This window comes from Canis lupus, chromosome 3 (genome assembly GCF_003254725.2).
Source record: "Canis lupus dingo isolate Sandy chromosome 3, ASM325472v2, whole genome shotgun sequence".
Classification (NCBI taxonomy): Eukaryota; Metazoa; Chordata; class Mammalia; order Carnivora; family Canidae; genus Canis; species Canis lupus.
The window spans coordinates 12,461,856-12,481,531 of NC_064245.1; the positions used below are offsets into that span (position 1 = coordinate 12,461,856).

A 19,676-nucleotide genomic window follows, 5' to 3' on the forward strand; every position below is an offset into this window, starting at 1 on the left:
CCTTCAGGTGTTTCTAATCTGAGAAATGACTAAATGAAAGTAAGCCAAATGGCAAATTTCTGTACCAGCAGTTTTTATAACACTGAAACACCTAACCACTCAGCATCCTCATGGAGTAAATGGGAACAGGCTTACTCCCTTTCTGGGGCAGGACATCAAAAGTCTGCCTGGGGCTTATGCCATGCCTTGGCAACCTATCGTGCACGTGCCAGAGGTTAGCACATGGACTCATTTTCTTTGGCACACCCATAAGCTGCTGCCACCACACTCATCTTTTACACAGCTTGTAAAAAGCTGCCATCAGTCCTGAAAGGCAGGTTTTGAGCAGCCTCCTCTCTTCCTCGTCGCTCTCGGCCTCTTTCCCCCCACCCCAGTCCAGTCTCTTCCTGCCAGAAGGAAAGAGCTGAGCGCTTGAGTACATCACTGCCAGATCCTTAAGAAAAATTGCTACCTTGCTTTCCTACAAGATGAAAAGCCAATCCAAGAATTTTTAAAACCCAGCACAGTTGAACAAAGGAGCATTAACATATACACAGTCTCTCTCTCTCTCTCTCTCTTTCTCTCTCTCTCTCTCTCTCTCAAAATGTTTTTCTTTATTTTCTCTTCTACAAATGCAAGGGCGGTGTTTTTCTCTTTTCATTCTTTGGAAACATATAATACAAGGGATGTAAAGGATCATTGGATTAATTTTTTTGCCCTCAATGGCTTTTGATTTATTTAAAAACAAGCAATTGTAAATTGAATTTTCTCTTCAAGTTGGTCAGGAAAAGCACCCAGAGAGTTTTCTGGTCTGAGACTGATACACATGGGGATAGTTATATTCATTTAAGGAAATATCATTTGGATGCTTTTCTCAGCCAAGGAGGCCCTCCAAGTGGCTTGTTGCAATGCATTAAGTCTCTTATTTGTTTTAGACAAGGTGTTCATCTGGCAAGAGCTGTGCTTTTTTTTATTTTCTTTCCTGGACAGAAATGAATTCCATAACAATTTTTTGCTTTTTTTCCAGAACTATTTCACATTTCAAATGAAAAGTAATGGAAATAAGGTGGGCTCTCCATTTGGAATTTGCTCATCTAAGCTGACCCTGGACTGTTCTCCACTATCTAAATGTCTCAAAGTTATAACAAGTAATGCTTAGAGTCTCCAAACCAACAGACAGAATTTCTTTGCAGGGAAATTAAGGCATCTCTCCATGTTGCCTTTCATTTCTGGCTTGTTCAGCATCCAATTTCTTTTTGCTTGCCAAGTGTCACAATCAAAGATGAGCTATCCTAAAAACAGCCCTTGTCAATTCTTTTGAAAGTGTGTGGGTGAGCTTACTATTTGTTTGCCACCACTTGACAGTTCCTCATGTGCTTTCTCAAAGGAAATCCACATGATTTCAAGATGGCTGCACTTTCAGATTCTACTCTAAGTTAACTCTTCACATGACAAGAGCATAAAATGTTTATCTGCCATCTTTGGGCTTGCCCTTTATCCATTCACGGTAATGCTAAGATATCAAGTCCTCATCATGTGATGACAGACACTCTGCAAGGACATTTTTTCGCAGCAAACCAGTAATGTAGGTACTATTGTTATTTGTAGGTGAGGAAACTGAAGCTCCTGGAAGTTAAAGTTGCTTCCCCAAGGTCACATGGTTAATGAGTGATAGAGCCAGAATTCAAAGGCCTATTCCAATTCCTCACCTTTAGCCACTACAAAACATTACCTCTCAGAAGTCTTACATTACCATGGCATTTATACTGTCATGGGAAAATGGAGTGGGTGGAGAGGGGATTGAAATGAACTCCTCTGGGAGTATGGAGGGAGCCCATTAAATATGCACATCTGTAAAACAAAAAGTTAAAAAAATAAAATAAAATGCACATCTGAGCAGGAATGTGACAGCAGGGTCGGAGGGGAAGAGTGTTTTTGTGGAGAAAGAAGAGCTTGTCCAAAGACATATCAGGCAATACAAGAACAGTGCATTGGGGAGGTGGAGACAAGGCTGTAAAGGCAGGTGAAATCATGCAGAAGTGCAGGCATCAGGTAGCCATTATAGTTAATGATGATGCTAGATTAGTTCTGTAAGTTTATGGCCTTACGTTGCATTGGGAAAAATATTATATTGACATCCATTGGAGGTACACTTCCTGATACTAAGTTAGGGAGAGTTGCAGCTTTTTCAATAGAAAAAAAATCCTCTTGTCCTCTTGCCCATTCACACAGGATGCAAAATTTGCAAATGTAAACATGCTTGTAGTGAGAAATCACTTTGATTAACTGAAAGTCAAAGTACAAGGCAAACTTTCTTAAAACATATTGATAAAAAACGATCTTAGTCATCACTGAAGCCTTGAGAATCTGTGGTTTCCAGCACTGACTGATAAAATGGCATTAAGTTTCATTAATATGTTATTCCAAGTTTCATAATGAAAAAGTGAGAAGAAACCTTTACTGAACATTGCACAATTAGAAGCAAATTTCTCACATATTTGAGGTGCATTACCTTCCATTTGGGAAATATTTTTCTGCATGAAAGGTTTTATTTATATCAGATAGGTGAATACTTCAAAAAGTACACTTTTACCCTTTGGAAAAATTGGACCAGACTATAAAGCTATTAAAAACATCTTAGTAATCATGAATCTGGCCGTATGCAACCCAAAAGAGCAAAAATCCTCAGGAGTAAAGTATTTTCTCCATTGCATGCTTTTTAGTGTAGTTATCTGAAATCTATAAATTTGATGATACATTTATGGTTTTTGCACTTCACAGAAAGGAATGGAGTAGGAGGTAAGGGATGAAGGTACTTGCAGAGTAAAATCTACACATACTACATTCCACTATATAAAGTGTGCCTAAAAGAATATAGTTAAGAAAAAGAAAAAGAAAAAAACAACCCTCCACTGCTCACTAGCTTATTGTGGATTTACAACAGCATCTTAATTACAATAATTTGAACTCTGATAATTTTAGCATCTAAACTGTGAACATCCATTCTACTGAAGGGTTATTCAAGCACTAGTTTTCCTGAATTACAGGATACAACTAGTTTTTTTTTTTTTAAGATTTTATTTATTGATTCATAAGAGACACACAGAGAGAGAGGCAGAGACATAGGCAGAGGGAGAAGTAGGCTCCATGCAGGGGGCCTGATGTGGGACTCCATCCTGGGATCCCAAGGTCACACCCTGAGCCAATGGTAGACCGTCAGTCAACTGCTAAGCCACCCAGGCATCCCAGCTAGTTTTAATTATACTAAGAGACAAATGCAGATTTCAGTTCAGCTGTTAGTGGTAGAAGCCCTGTTCTCTAATCCTTTTTTTCAGTTTATATATATAGTAGATTTAAATACTGAAAGTCTCAGCCCCAGAGGAAAATTTTTCAAAGTAGAAAAAAAAAAAAAAAAGTGGCCTCTTGATCACTTAATGACCATTTGTCCTAATACATTTATTTTTTAATATGTAAGTAATCTTTAACAAATCAAAATAAGCTATGATCAACATTCAACCTGTGATCAAATCTAGTCCTTCTTCATGGTCTACTGTCTCATCTCACCATAGACTTTTTTTTAACAGTTAAGATTTGTTAGCCTGATCTCAACTTTAACAACTTCTGAAACTCATGTGTTAAGTTACAGCCATAATAGGATACAGCTGCACAAGGGTGAGTTTCGAAGTCATGATTTTTCTGTTTAAATGATACGGTTTTACTGATTATGTGCTACAGATTGATTTAAGAAATGTAAGACAACTTTAGAAGCCTTTCATAAAAGAATCTTCTGTATTTAATACATTTCATATTGAAGTTTTAACCCCAAAGGCTCTTATTTCTTTTCCTCCATGTTCAAATGCTCATGTAAGTTTAGTCTGTCAAGGTAGTTAAAGCAATCTTATTTTAAAGAAAATGGGAAAAAAAATCTTATTGGAAGTTTAATATTGAGCAAATAGTAAATTATTATACTCTCTGTTGTTCTCTGTATTCTTTCTCTATTGTCCATGGAATGGAATTTGAATTATGGTTTCACCTTTTTTTTTTCCTCTTGCCGCGATGATAATCAGTTGATCCCTATTTTGATCTCATCCCATTAGGCAGCAGTGGGAACCCATCATTTAGTCACCACTCCTTTGGCACTCATGGCCTGTGCTATGTAGTTTACATTTCTCTTGTGCATTATGAGTTATAGCTTTGCTGGCACGTTTTTGTCCACATCTAAGTTGCAAGTCTCAGGAAGGCAAAGCCATATCTTGCCCTCCGATGTGCCCTCCCACAGGGTCAGTCACCTAGCAGGTGCACAAAAGACATTTTTTGGTTGCTAATTGGTTGGTTTTCTCCCGCATGGAAAGGGAGGAAGATTTTTCCTATTGTAGAGTATTCTCCTTTACTATAAAATAAACTGTACTTTATAAAACATCATCCACTGCCACAGCTTAACTGCATGCAGGATTAAACTGACAGCCAGATGTCAGAATGGAGGATGGAGAGGAAGGAGGAGGATGAAGGAAGAAGAGGTTCTGGAAATAAACACAGCCACCTCAGATAACTTCTCCAGAGCACTGTCTTGGGTTGGTCAAGGTAGAGCACCCCAAATCATTCCATACGCCATAATTGGCACAGTAATTCAGATTGCCAATCCTTATATTCATCCTTAGGGTTTAACCTCAACTTTGGTCACCAAAGGTCATACAACATGCCTTTTTTTTTTTTTTAAGTTTTTATTTATTTATTCATGAGAGACACAGAGAGAGAGAGGCAGAGACCCAGGCAGAGGCAGAAGCAGGCTCCCTACAGGGAGCCCAATGTGGGACTCAATCCTGGGTCTCCAGGATCATGCCCTGGACGGAAGGCGGCGCTAAACCGCTGAGCCACCCGGGCTGCCCCACAACATGCTTTTTGGGGTGAAACTCTATGCCTTGAACTTGTGCATAAACCCTAGTTAGATAGCTATTGCAGAGTTGCTTTCTTATAATGACTATTCCTAAGGAGAGTACACTGTATGCCTAAAGCCACATTTGCACAGATTGGCCATTTTAACTAAACAGAATTGGTCAGCAAAGCAACCAGTGTTTGCCTTTTTTTTTTTTTTTAATCTTTGATTGGTTATCTCAAATCAACAGTCCTACAAAGTCTCCTGAATACAATGTAATGTCAGTGCCTGATGGAACATAGGAAAGAGATATACATCCTAGTTGGTTAAATAGAGTACATCAGGTTTTTATTTTATGTAGCTTTTGTGATTGGATGACATCATCTGACCATGGTGCATGCATAAAACACACATGGGAACTCAGGCAGGATGCTGATGCTGATGCTGTTTAATTCTGGTATTCTTTTTTTTTTTTTTTTTTTTTTTCCTTTTTTTTTTTTTTTTTATTTATTTTTTTATTGGTGTTCAATTTACTAACATACAGAATAACACCCAGTGCCCGTCACCCATTCACTCCCACCCCCTGCCCTCCTCCCCTTCTACCACCCCTAGTTCGTTTCCCAGAGTTAGCAGTCTTTACGTTCTGTCTCCCTTTCTGATATTTCCCACACATTTCTTCTCCCTTCCCTTATTTTCCCTTTCACTATTATTTATATTCCCCAAATGAATGAGAACATATAATGTTTGTCCTTCTCCGACTGACTTACTTCACTCAGCATAATACCCTCCAGTTCCATCCACGTTGAAGCAAATGGTGGGTATTTGTCATTTCTAATAGCTGAGTAATATTCCATTGTATACATAAACCACATCTTCTTTATCCATTCATCTTTCGTTGGACACCGAGGCTCCTTCCACAGTTTGGCTATAGTGGCCATTGCTGCTAGAAACATCGGGGTGCAGGTGTCCCGGCGTTTCATTGCATTTGTATCTTTGGGGTAAATCCCCAACAGTGCAATTGCTGGGTCGTAGGGCAGGTATATTTTTAACTGTTTGAGGAACCTCCACACAGTTTTCCAGAGTGGCTGCACCAGTTCACATTCCCACCAACAGTGTAAGAGGGTTCCCTTTTCTCCGCATCCTCTCCAACATTTGTTGTTTCCTGCCTTGTTAATTTTCCCCATTCTCACTGGTGTGAGGTGGTATTCTGGTATTCTTAATTATCTATTTTAATTTGTAATTCCTTCTTGCTCCTTCATATTCTCTCCCCTTTGCCTTCTTTAAAAAAATTACCCAGTACTTCCAAAGATATAAAAAATAAATGTCATTTAAATTTCTTCCCAAATGATTTACAGTTTAGCAATTTTAAATTTTGAAGGTGAAAATTAAACCAAGAAGAATGAGATACTTTTTGCACATTTTGAACAATCTCTCAAGAGGTTAACTTTGTAAAACAACCCAAAGGATCATAATTCACTCAAGAAACATATTCAGGGAAGAGCATGGAACAGAGAAGAAGAAAAGAAAAAGCAAACAAAAGGAGAAACACAACCAGTTTCCCAGCTGCTGAAGGAGCTAGGTGCTGACTCTGGAGCATTACTAAAAGAATGTTCCTCCCCTGGGAACAAAGTAAGACTCCAAACTGTCTCAAGCCTGCAGTATAGCTGTAGCTATCTTTGAAAGTGTCTACACATAAGAAAAAGGGGCCCAAGATTCCTACAAGTTGTACCCAATCTGAAACACAAGCTGTGTCAGCACAGCAAGATTCTGTTTGCTGGATCAAAACCTAATAGGGCCTGAAGATGGTTATAAATGATTAGACAACTAGGTCTGTTATCAGTGTCCTAGATTTTACCAAGCCAGCCACAAGACCCAAAGGTACTTACTCCATTTTACAACCCATTTGGCATGAGTCATAAATTGGCATCACACCTTGAGCTTGCCCCTTAAGTTACTTGGGGGTCCTTTTTCTATTTTTCCTCAAAAAAAAAAAAAATCTAGGAAATCACATTTGGCAAGAGAAAGTTGTACATGATCGAATTGTTAGAATCGAAAATACTAATTAACTTTATTTTAAAATATCACCTGCTAAGGCTAATTTAATTAAAGATTATATTAAAATATTGCATAACATAAATCCATCTGTTTGGAGGAGGAGAATCAATTTGAAAATAAGTTAATCATCTTGAAAGCCTCTTAATGATTTATCCGTAAATGGAAGCCTTTCCAATTTGTCTTTAACTGTTTTGGCAAAGGGTATTTTACCCGGCTAGAATTTGTCTCGTAAGGCAAAAAGAAAGTGGTTCTTTTTTTTCTGATAGATTTATAACATACTTTTAAGAGCCCTTTTGCTGACAAATGACTGTCCCCCATTCAGGACTTATTTCATATTAGGTAATTGAACTAGGCAATGAACTATAATGTCTCTATTTTCCTGAAGCATAAGCAGTCATTAAACATTAATTTTAAATAAAAGTTAGCTCCTCTCCTTTCTGCTAAGAGCAGTTCTATTGTCTTTAGCATCCATTAGAAAGTGAATAATTTGGACAAACATCCCTATTTCCAGATTATCAGATGTAGCATTTCATCCCTTTGTTTTCTGGCTATTATGAAGCTTTGACTTTACTAGTGAATAATATCAAAAAGAGCCTTCTCTTTTTTCGTCTCTGAACTCTTTACATATTTTGGAAATAAATAGCACAATGTGTACAATTAGGGAATTTTCAGATGTGCAGACTTTTTTAGAATGTTTAATGATATGGTTTCTAATCCAGGAACAGACAGTTTCAAAGATGCAATATGCAAGCATATAATCATGCCTTGTCCATTCTTCCTTCACTTTCTTTAACCACAAATAATAGCTAACACTCTCATGGCTTACTATGTGTGAAGCTTTATTCTGAGCATTTTCCATTTAAGCTTTACAGAAACTCTGTGTGGTTAAATCCTGCATTTTACAGATAGAACTGGAGCAGTTAGGTAGATATCTTACAGTGGTACAGACAGGATTCCAACCCAGGAATTATGGCTCCAGTTTTCATACTTTTAACTACTAAGTAAATTGTCTACTGGTTGATAAAAGGTAAAGAGACAAGACACAGTATACATGGTACTGTGTTTGAACCAGTGACTGTATTGAGGACTCTTCTATAACATACTTTATAATCCATGGGCATTTACATTCTGTATATCCGAGAATGCCTTTATGAAAACATAAATCATCTGTCCCTATTGGCATCTTTATCATATCCAATCCATGAAAATGAAAAGCTCTGAATTTGTTGGATAAAAGCCCTCTGAGTATCCAGTTATTGAGGATCTTGTCTGAAGGGGCTTTATACTCCTTCTAGGCAGCGAAATGAGCCCCCTTGCTTGTCACATCCCCTATCCATTTCTCATAAATTTTTATGCCCAAACCCCTCCCAGAAACTTTCTCCTTGGGGTCACCCAGCTCTATAAGAGCAGCCATACATTCTCTCCAAGTGTCTGGGCCCTGCCTCTTGGATGGAGCACCATAAGCAGCACAGCACCTTAGGCAAAGGCAAAGGGCAAGGGACTCTGTGTTCCTGCCATTCTTACCCACGCAGGTACAGCTAGGGCACTAGGACAGTGGGGTTGATTTCCAGTTATTAAAAGAAGCTAAGTCTCCTTACTCTGTCTCCTGTCAAATCATACTTCTCTCCTATGCTGCCTTCACTTAATTCCTTGGCTGAGGCATTATTATTTTTCTTATTCATTTTGTCAAGAGAACACAACTTCTCTCTCATGACGGTCTAGAACTTAATCTTCTGAAGTGGATCAGCTTAGGCCTTCCTCCAGGGTAGATTTTTCCTGACCTTTTCAGCCTACATTCATCTACTTTTCCTCCTGTATTGATTTAATTATTGTCCCATAAGTTTTTAGGTTTTAAATATTGCTTTAAAAATCATCTCTGTTTGGGACACCTGGGTGGCTCAGTGGTTGAGCATCGTCTGCCTTTGACTCAGAGCGTGATCCCGGGTCCTGGGATCGAGTCCCACATTAGGCTTCCCACTGGGAGCCTGCTTCTCCCTATGCCTCTCTCTGTGTGTCTCTGATGAATAAATAAATAAAGTCTTTAAAAAAGATCATCTCTGTTCTACAATGTAGCACTCTAATATTTTATTTACTAATTATATTATTTCTGCAATCAAATTGTAGATTTGTATGGGAAGAAGCCTGTTTTGAACTTCTTTTTTTACTCCATATCATCAAGGTCAGGGTCATCTGATAAACCATGCCAGTGCCACAATGTTAGTTAATTATGGTGTTCTGTTCCACTAATCACAGAAACTACTTTCAAATCCTTTTCAACATCCTATTCCAGGCAGTCAAATAAATTGATTAGGGTTGGCACTCCAAGACAAAATTACTTACCATCTCCATTCAGGATTTTCCTAAATCCTAGTTTTTATGATGGTAAAGACCTAGCTAGAAGTGACAATCATATGTCTACTCTAACCAGGCTTGATCTTTCTGCACCTACTCCACCATCCCCAGCATGGCTGTTACCACCACTTCCATGCTGTTTGAATTCCACAGTGGGGTATATGTGAAACCTCCTATTCAAGAAGGAAGTCTCAACCTCTCCAGGAATCATAGTGACTTCACTTACCTTCTATACATTTATTCAGTTGCACCCCAATGGTTCAGAAATGTAGAGTTTTCTTATATTCCAAGTGAATTCAATGATTGTTTCTAGGTAGATAGCCCTGTGCTGGGTACCAAGGAAACTAGAGAGAAAAAAGAACCAGAGTCCCTGCCCTCCAGATTCTCACAGTCTGCTGTGAGTTAAATAACAGAAAACTGTATGCTGTAAGATGAATTGTTATCATAAGGCATTTCATTCCTCTGGCTAGAAAGAAGTCCAGCCAAGTCTGACTTGATCAATTTAGCCTGGAACACCACATCCATTTCATTAGCATGGTTTAGAGGAGATTAAGTGCTAAGACACATGACCACTAATGGAATGAGAGCTCAGCAAAGGAGATTCATGTGGGCTGGAACCAGTGAGTAAGGCATGATGGAGTAGGTGGTATTTCCTCTAAAGTATGGTAGTAAGTTCGATGGATAGAGGGGAGGGGCAGAAACAATACTCCTGAGAGAACTTGAGCCAAGACAGAGGTAAAAAAATAAATAAATAAATAAGCATTCTATGTTCAGGGACAAGTAAAGACACTGCTTTGCTGAAGTTGATTGAGGATTTCTGTAGAGAGAATCAAAGGTTGGATGGTCAAGGTATTCCACATTGTTGGATGTCTTCACTGGTCCATTGCCTCTGTGAAAGCCTTAATACTCATCTTTTTATAATCAAAAATAAAGCTTGAGGTAGGGAAAAATGAAAATCTCATTGACGAGAGGTTTTCTTATGGATCGAATTACCATTCTCAGAACTCTGCCACATTCAAATTTCAAATAGTCACCAGGAAAGTAACTACACTAATGCCTGTAAACTATTTTGTAAATTGTCTTGTTGATATACAAAATATTCAAAACTGCTAAAGAGGTTTGTGTTAGCTCAAGCTACTGCAACAAAATACCATAGACTGGGTGGCTTACGCAACAGGAATTTATTTTCTCACAGTTCTGAAGATGGGGGAAGTCCAAGATCAAGTTGTCAGCATATCTGGTTCCTAATAGACCTCTTCCTGGCTTGCAGATGGCTGCCTTCTTGCTGTATATTCACATGGCCCCTGTGTGTCTGTTTTTTTATAAGGGCACTAATCCCATCATGGGGGCCCCAGCTTCATGATCTCATCTAATTACCTCCCAAAGTCTCCACTTTCTAATACCATCATCCTAGAGATTAGGGCTTCAACATATGAATGGAGGGGTGGTGTGGTGTGGTGGAGCGGAGAGGTAGGAGGCACAAATATTTAGTCCGTATCAGGATTAATCTCTTCTGTCTGAGAAAGCAATTTGGGGCATTACAATGGGTTAAGAAATTTGATGTGTAAAGTAAATTCAGAGGTTAAATTGCTTTCTTTACTCTCAGATATTATAAACTGATAAAAGTCACAAGGACGAACCAGATTTCATGTTGTTATTCTTAGGATCTTCCCAACAATTCGCTCTCCTTCTATGTCCTCCCACATCCCTATTCTCAGCCACTTGATATTTTATTTCTTTGTAGTAATTTTACCAATTTAACATTAGTTACCTTGATAAAGATAACACTAGATAACCTGTGGGTGTTAAACCCTCAACTAGGAGGGCTGTTCAGCTTGTCCTGAATCCAACATCAGGCAAATTGTTAGCCACTTGCTTTCCTCCCAGTTTCCACCTGAGGATGCATTACTTCTCTCCTGTTGTATCCAAATTCACTATGGATGACAAATTTATCTTGTCGTGGCTGTGGATAAAGCCTTTTTTCTTTAGTCTCCATTAAGACAAAATAGAAACTTTATAAAAAGAATTTTACTAAACTTTGAGAGAACTAATGCATAACCAAAAAGGATATGTTCTGAACTATAGCTTCTTCATGTTAAGGTGGAAAGCACAATCAAACAGAGTCTCGACCTTGACTTTTGCTCATGGCTCTCTGCCTAGGAAGGCTGTCTAAGACCCCCTCAGTCTTTGTCATTCCCTTTTGCTCTTCCCGTTTCTCCCCTTTCTCTCCTCTCGTCATCTTTACTTGAAGGGAGGGACTAGATAGAAGGCCCAGTCATAGCCCTCTCTGGGGCACGTAATCGGTGGGTATTTACACCATTGCTTTAAACCAGAGCAAAGTGTTGGCTGAAGATTGGTCATCAGGATACCCGTTCACATGGGGAGAGACTACTCATTCTATAGGGCAGCTCCAAGATAGAAATATGTCATATCACTTGTATGAAAAAATACAAATATTGGCCTTTATTTGACTTTGTCAAGAACAAGTGTCCAAAAAAATGGCCCCTGGGAAAACATAGGTGAAGTAATTCTTTTGCCAACAGCCTCACAAATGCAGCTTATCTCTTATACTTTGAAAATATTCAAATACCCCACTAATTTTATTATGCACCTACCATATTCCAGACACTGGGGAAAATGATATAATTCTTCTCCTAAAGAGCACTGTCTCCAGTAGAGGTAGATGCACATGAAAACAACTTGAATTCTGTCATAATTAGAGAATGTCTTTGAATGAACAAAGAGCATGGACTATACACTCAAACAGCAGTAGGTTAAAAATTCCAGCTCTAAGACTTTGTAGCTTTGTGATTATACCTTGAGAATCTTTAATTTCTAATCTTTAAGTTGTGGATTATGATACCAATTTCTAGGGGATGTTGTAAAGATTAAGTGGGAAAAATGCATAGTTCCTGAAATATAGTAGGTACATAGTAAAGGAAATGAGAATAAGGACTTCTTCCTACAACAAGACTTCTCAAACTTTATTGCATATCAGATTGCCTGAGAATGTTGTTAAAAATACAGATTCTGATTCAATAGGGATAGGACCTGAGATCCTGCATTTCTAACAAGTCCCCAAGTGATATCCAGGCTGCCTCTTAGAGGACTGTAGTTTCCATAGCAAGGTTTAGTGAGTATTTTGTTTTTGTTTTTATTTTTAAGTAGCTGATCCTGAAGGTGAATCTCAAAAGATGAATAGGCCATCCAGGAAGACAACAGTCAGTGGAGAAAGGGGCATTCTAAGTGTAGTAATGGAAGTAAAAAGCTTGCCAGTAGCATAAAAAGCATAGGATTATTTGGGGCCTGGAAGGTGGCTTGAGGAGAGAAGTGTGGAATGAGACAGTGTATCAACCATAGGGTCGTCTATGCATTGCCAAGGAGTCATTTATCTTGTAGGTAATGAAGAACTCACAGAAGGATTTTAAGATGTGAGTGATTTGATGAGCTATGTGATTTAGAAGATTACTCAGGAAACAATAGGAGGATGGGTTGGATAGGCGAATAATGGAAGCAGGAGGATATTGTTGCATACTTAGTGAGATATGAACCAAGACAGCAATGGCAGTACAAATTGAGAGGAAGTAAGGACTATGAGAAACATTAGAATATGGAATTAATAAAACTTGGACATTTGTTAGGAAGGAAAGAGCATGATATGAAATTTAAGGTTTCTGCCTAGTTTCTAATTAGATGACTGGGTAGGTGCTAATATTACTTTCTAAGTAATTCAGTAATTTCTTTATGGCAAAGAAAGAAAATGAGTTGAGTTTGGGAAATGATGAATTCATGTCACATATAACAAGGAAGTATCTATTAATAAAGTTGGAGTTATAGGAGAATAGTGTGAGAACTCTCAGGCTATATTATGGTAGATGGAGTCATGGAGATAGGTTCTGTCATTTAAGGAGAATGGTAGAAAGAGAACAAGAAAAGACAAAGACAAGATTTTTATTCAAATCAACGTGAGGGGTAAGCAGAGGAAGAGACCCACAAAAAAAAAATTGAGAGGAAACAATTAGAAACAGAAAAGCAGAATCAGTACAAATACTGTCAGAAAAGCCTAGAGATATGAGAGCTTCTAGAGGAAACTGATCAACTGTGTAAAAATGAAGTTAGAGGTCAAATACATAAGGACTGAAAATTAGGAATTGGTGATATTTGCCAGAGCAGTTTCAGTGGAATAAAGTATAGAAGAAAGTCAGATTATGGAGGGCTAAAAATGAATGGAAGATAAGGAAGCAGAGCAAGTAATATAAAATATTCTTTCTAGCAGCCTCACTACAATAGGAAAATATTTAATAACTAGTAGCCCAAAATAGTCCCAAGGTTGAATGTTTCATTTAATTGATGAATGGATTTATTGATTCATTTATTTGTTCTCTTGAGCATACTATGGCTACTGAGAAGATATGAATAAAGAGGAAACTTTTAAGAATAGGAGGTGAAGGGAATCCCTGGGTGGCTCAGTGGTTTAGCGCCTGCCTTTGGCCCAGGGCGTGATCCTGGAGACCCAGGATCAAGTCCTGCATCAGGCTCCCTGCATAGAGCCTGCTTCTCCCTCTGCCTATGTCTCTGCCTCTGTGTGTGTGTGTGTGTCTCTCATGAATAAATAAATTAAATCTTAAAAAAAAAAAAGAATAGGAGGTGAAGAGAATAATTACTAGAACAATGCCATTTGATACTGGTAGAAATAATGTGGAGCTGGACCCTTGCGCAGGTGGGTCACTAGAGGTGGGGATGGATATCACATACTTGGTAGCCCACATTTGTTGCAAAATAAGGAAGGCAGGATCATTGGCTGAGCACTGAAGTGCAACTGCAGCTAAGGACTAAACTGCGTAATGTGGCTTCTCTTGGGTGCTTTTCTTCAGCAGAATTTGAGCCTCTGCTTGCATTTTCTTTGACATTGTCCATGAACCTTGTTGTTGCTACTTCAAAAAAATTATAAAAAAGCATGTGTTTCTTAAATAGAGCATCCTCTGATATACTGATCTTTGAAATTCCAAATAGCAAGCTGGCCCTTTTCCCTCTGCACTCCATTCATCTGGTTTTCTAGTCGACAAGAGGAGATAGAGATAGAAAGATGGATTGTGTGTGTGCATGTACATACATTGTACTTTTTAGAGGTGATGACATACATAGGATTATCAAAGACGTCTTCCAAAGTTGCAGAATGAAAAATTTGAAAACTGCTACTTTTATTCCTGTAGAATTCTACTTAGTACATACCCTTGAACTCTTTTAATCCACATAGCTTTACATTGCAGAATTCTCGTGTTCATTTTACGTAGACAATCATGAGTCTCCATCTTCCTCCTCCAGTTATCAGTTAAAATTAATTCAGCAATGAACTAACTTAAAATAGCAGGCTAATGTGCCTTGTGGGCTATCAGAGCAACAAGCACTAGCTTTGGTTTTAAACTTCCATCTTTAAGACATCCTGCTGAATTCTGGATGTCACCTGCAAGCAGAAATTCAAGTCAACGAGCTCAAAAATCCTTGTTTTCTTGGAGTTGAAAGGCAGGGGAAGATGCAGAGCAGAAATACAGTTAAGAATATAAAAATTCTATTTTGAATTGCATCAACTGGTGGAAAATACTATTGAAATATTTTTGCATGAATGAGAAACTCTGTAATGGCCAATCTCACCATGACCACTTAAACATGTACTTTTTAGTTAATTCAGTTATCCCCTCTGACAATCTTACCTTTTCCCAGTTTCTTTTCCAAAACACTTCTTCAATACTAAACACTACAGTTTTAAAATAAACACAGGCATCTAGTTCCTTAGGCATCTTGAGAATTCGCCCGAGCTACCTATGTGAAGCTGACCTGTGACGTAGCGATGAGGTAAAGGAGCCAGGTGCTTCAGTAAATAGCTTAGAAGGTGGTTGTGCATTGTTTTTGCCTCTAGGTCAAACTCTGTGACTTTCCTGACCACTTGAAAAATATCAAAACCCAACATTTTTTTAAAAACCCAACATTATGAAGCACAGTTAAGAATGTATTTTAGGAGGATGCCAAAGCGCATAGATACCATGTTATGCAAAGACTGAAAAAAACAAAAATGATTTAATCTAGATTTGAGGAAGCCTGAGAGTTGTCTGTTTTAGTAAACTTTCATATGCAAGTGAGAGACACCAGTTCAAAATGATTTAAGAAAAAATTAGGTGTCTTGGCTCAGGGGCTCAAAGTATGTTATCAGAACTTAGTTTTTCTTTCTGCATTTGTTCATTCTACCCTTCTCTCTGTTGGCTGTCTTCTCAGCCAAGTTCTCCCTTTGCTTGGGCTGTGCCACACTTACCTCCTATTATCCCAGCAACCCTAGGAAAAAAGGAGAATCTCATCTTTCAACCTTTCCAACAGAAGTCCTGGACTCATTGGTTCGAATGAGTCCAGGACTTGACTTTGTTCAAATCCCCATCCCTCAGCCCTGGAGAAAACGTGGTTGAAGAAAAGATGATTATTTAAGGAAAATTTTTGTGCTGTTCCGAGGCAAGCAAAAACAACAGATTTCCTATATTGCCTTCATGCAAGCAGTAGACTCTCATGTGGGTAAGGGGATAAACTTCTGTGAGGCCCCAGAAATGAGAAATAGACGACTTGCATGAATCTCACAGGAAAGCAGATTTCAGCTTACTCCCAAGAAGGATCTTTCACAACAGATAGAACCAGTAGAAGTTGAAATAAGCTGCCTCAAGATGTGCCAAGTACCAGGTCCTTCCATTTGCTCAGGCACAAACCAGATAGGCAGCTGTCAATAGTGTTGTATAAGGAATTCCTACATTAGGCAGAGCTTTGCCTGCATGACCTGAAAGGTCTCTTTTGACGCTACAATTCTATTATCTTTGTTAATTTCCACAATTCAATTTGCAGTACAGGATAAATAATCCAACCAAATTTGATCTGAAACTTCTGCAGGCTATCACAGGTCATTTAATCTAAACCACATGGCTATAGCCATTACCCTGTTTTCTGAAGTCATCTAACAGACATGGTCCTTAAAAAGGTCTCCATGTTATTAGTTTCACTTATGGCTTTTCCCAGCCTCCTGCTTATTACACAATAGCCTTTCATTCTCCTTTAGATTGGCATGGAGGGGAGCATGAAAGAGTTTTCTTCTTTCTGCCTTTCTCCTCTTAATTCTTATAATAGGTGGGTCCCAATTAAAATTGCATTGTTTATATCTTTACCTCCAAATTTGGCTTTCGCTTTGCAGGTTTAAGATTCTATGATAAATGGGAGCAGGGGCTATGGATAACCATAGCTCTAAACAAAGTTTATTGAGGCAAATTTTCAAAGAGTGAGATTTTTAAATTTTTTATATTAAAAATTAATTTATAATTTTAGTAAGTTTAATATACTGAAATAATTTTAGAATTAGGGCACCAAACCACTTGAGCCATACTCATGAAGAAATAAACATATTTGCATTAATCAGGATTTGCTTCTTTCACATCTGAAAGGACTCCCTCCCAGCCATAACATATATACACTGTTCTGCTTAAACTGGAAATGACACGTTACACAATCCAGCTTGCAACTACAATTTTGTTTTTTCCAGAGTACATCCATCCTTAATAACTGATTATCGTTTTTATGTTTTCCAGTGAATGTTGTGTCGATGTTACAGGAATTTTGGGAAAGCAAGCAGCAGCAGAGAGCTGCATTCCCAAGTGAAGGAGTGGTGGTCTATGAGTCACTGCCATCTCCAGGACCTCCCTTTGTGAGTTATGTGACCCTCCCAGGGGGAAGCTGTTTTGGCAACTTTCAGGTAAGAAACAACCATAAATTGGTCAGTAAAAGTTAATTGGGTTAAAATAGACTAAGTCCTTTTATAAAATGGTAACATTACAAGCTTTCCTGGTTGTAGTGAAAAAAAAAGTTGTGCTGCATTCCATTATGCAACACATAATACCCAGGAAAATTGGTCAGGTGTTCCAATTTTTAAAAATGGAAGTGTTTTATATTAGGGTATCCCCTGATATTTCTTTATGGAAAATTAATTTTATAGCATTTTATTTGCCTGATAGCTGCTTCATTTTCCCTCAAAATATTTTGGAATAAACCATAAAAAACAAAGAAACCTCTATAAAGTCCTTCCATCAGGGCCCTTTCATGAGTAGGAAGTCTCCACTTCCATGAATTTTGAATCAAATACTAATCAATCTACTACACAGCAAAGCATGAACCAACAGCAAAAGTTGCAACTCACAGGTCTGGATTTAGGCACCTGTGCTAAGCCCAAGTTCTGCCTCTGAATAACTGAATATCCTTGGGAAACTTATTTAACTCCTTGATTTCCCTGACTTTGAAATGGGGAATAGTTTCCATGGTGTTGGTTGGGGAGTCATGAGATATACATGTAATATATTTATCTGGCACATACTAGGTATTTCAAGTATTTTTTTGTAATTATTATAAAGACTTATCTAGTTGGTTAAATCTTTAGTATGTCTATGATAAGGGTAAATGATGAATGCATTTCTAGTTGTGTACCAACTCACACAAAAATATTGCCTATATTAACCATCAACATCTGATTGTCCAGTGTATATGGCAAATATGCATTCAGTGACTAGGAAATATCAAGCATTGGGCCAAGTAATGAGGATATAGTCCATACTTTGAGGAAACTAGTGTTTAAAAACATTATAGTAATTAAATATTGCCTGGGGGTAATATCTGAGAGTCGATGAAAGCATAAAAAAGAAACTTCTCAGTTTACCAGTCACCTTTATGAGTACTCCTTTACTGCAGTAAACTATTTCTCAATTTTCAATTACTGGCAAAAATGCCTTATTTGTATTTTATGGACAATATATTCAACAAGCATTCAAATGCCCTCATAGCTTTGACAACTAGGAACACCAGAGGCAAATTTTCAATGTATCTCTTTGTAGTATAAGTTTACAAAACTTAATGTCATGTAATATTTTGGACCAATGTCAGGCATACTTGATATTATTTATGTTTTCTACCTTTACTCTCCCTTTGAACCTAGTATGCCTCACTCATTTATTTTATCCTGTTACTGTGTACCTATTACATATTATTTCAAACCTTTATGAAGTGGAGAGTATAGTTTAATAAATAGAACTACAAACCTATGTCTGACTGGGATAAGTCAAAGGATCCATGGGGAATGCAAGCACAAGCTGAAATATGCATTTGAGGGTGTTTTTGCCAGTCAGGATAGGGGACATGACATTCCTAGAATACGGAACAGTATGTCAAAAGGCATGCCTGGAGCAAAAGAAAACCACAAGCACTTTCAGAATTTGGGAAGCCTAAGTGTGTCTGTGGCAGGAAAGTGGTAGGAGATGATGGGTTAGGCACTCATATCAAACCATAATGGGTCTTTATGCTTTGCAAAGGAGAACAGGTTTTATTCTATGTAAAATCAGAACCCCTGAAGGATTCTGAGCAGGAGACTAATGTATTCAAATATATTTCAGAAAGATTATTCTGGCAATAGCATGGGGGTAATTTTAAGGCTAATTAAGGAACTGTTTTCAAATTTCTGGCCCAGCCAGCCACTGAGGTCTTGCTTTCTCCTACCCTGAACATTGATCAACAGCAGACCTCTGTTTGACCTCCGACTAAGGATAGTGAATTTCCTGATGAGGATGACTTGAAAGTGGGTCTAGAAACTTCAAAACAGAGCTTAAAAGGGGGATCCTGGGTGGCTCAGGCAGTTAAGCACTCAACTCTTGATTTTGGCTCAGGCCATGATCTCAAGATCATGAGATCAAGCCTTGCTTGCATCGGAGTCTGAGCTCATGGGGAATCTGCTTGAGATTCTCTCCCTCTCCCTTTGCCCCTCCCCCTGCTCATGACTTCTCTATATATTAAATCAATCAATCAATCAATCAATCAATATTTTAAAAAATGAAACAGAAACACAGAGCTTAATATAACCACAGACACATAGACAAGGATGTGGGGCAGGAGAATTTGGGAAGAAAGGCAGAAACTGAGGAAGGGATTTCTTAATCCATGTGAGACTGCAGATCCATCATTGAGTATTCAAAGGTAAAATCTGCCTACACATACAGTGCTTCCATCTGACTTCCTGTTCAGGGGAGAACTTTTAGGGAAACAGACCTACTCAGCCACAGGGCAAGGTCTTGCCAGTGAACTGAATAAATCTCTTTGTCCACGAATGTCAGTGGACTAAAGACCACCAAACATTTGAGGAAAACCAAAAACAGAAGAGAAAGGCCAAGTCAAACAAACAAAAGTATATAAATAATTCAAGCCACAGATGACATAGGAGAGGATTCCAGTGAATATCCTCAGAAAATTATAGGAGGATATTTATCCCTAAAACAGCTATGAAAAAAGGAGCAAGCAGGGAATAAGAAATTTAAAATAACAACAAATAAAAGAGGAGTAAAGAGATGAGTGGACA

General features: G+C 38.2%; 1 protein-coding gene across 5 annotated transcripts in view; it reads left to right on the forward strand.

Moving 5' to 3' along the window:
• Positions 1 to 19,676, forward strand: part of LIX1 (limb and CNS expressed 1) — a 62,191-nt gene that overhangs the window by 4,339 nt on the left and 38,176 nt on the right. For 4 of the 5 annotated variants that reach the window (XM_049108167.1, XM_025438429.3, XM_025438426.3 and 1 more), the window contains one exon: positions 16,873 to 17,036. In XM_049108167.1, coding sequence (XP_048964124.1) covers positions 16,873 to 17,036 — 164 coding nt within the window. Of the gene's footprint in view, positions 1 to 4,425; positions 4,561 to 16,872; positions 17,037 to 19,676 lie in introns of those variants that run through there. The other variant, XM_049108168.1, reaches the window with a different exon arrangement.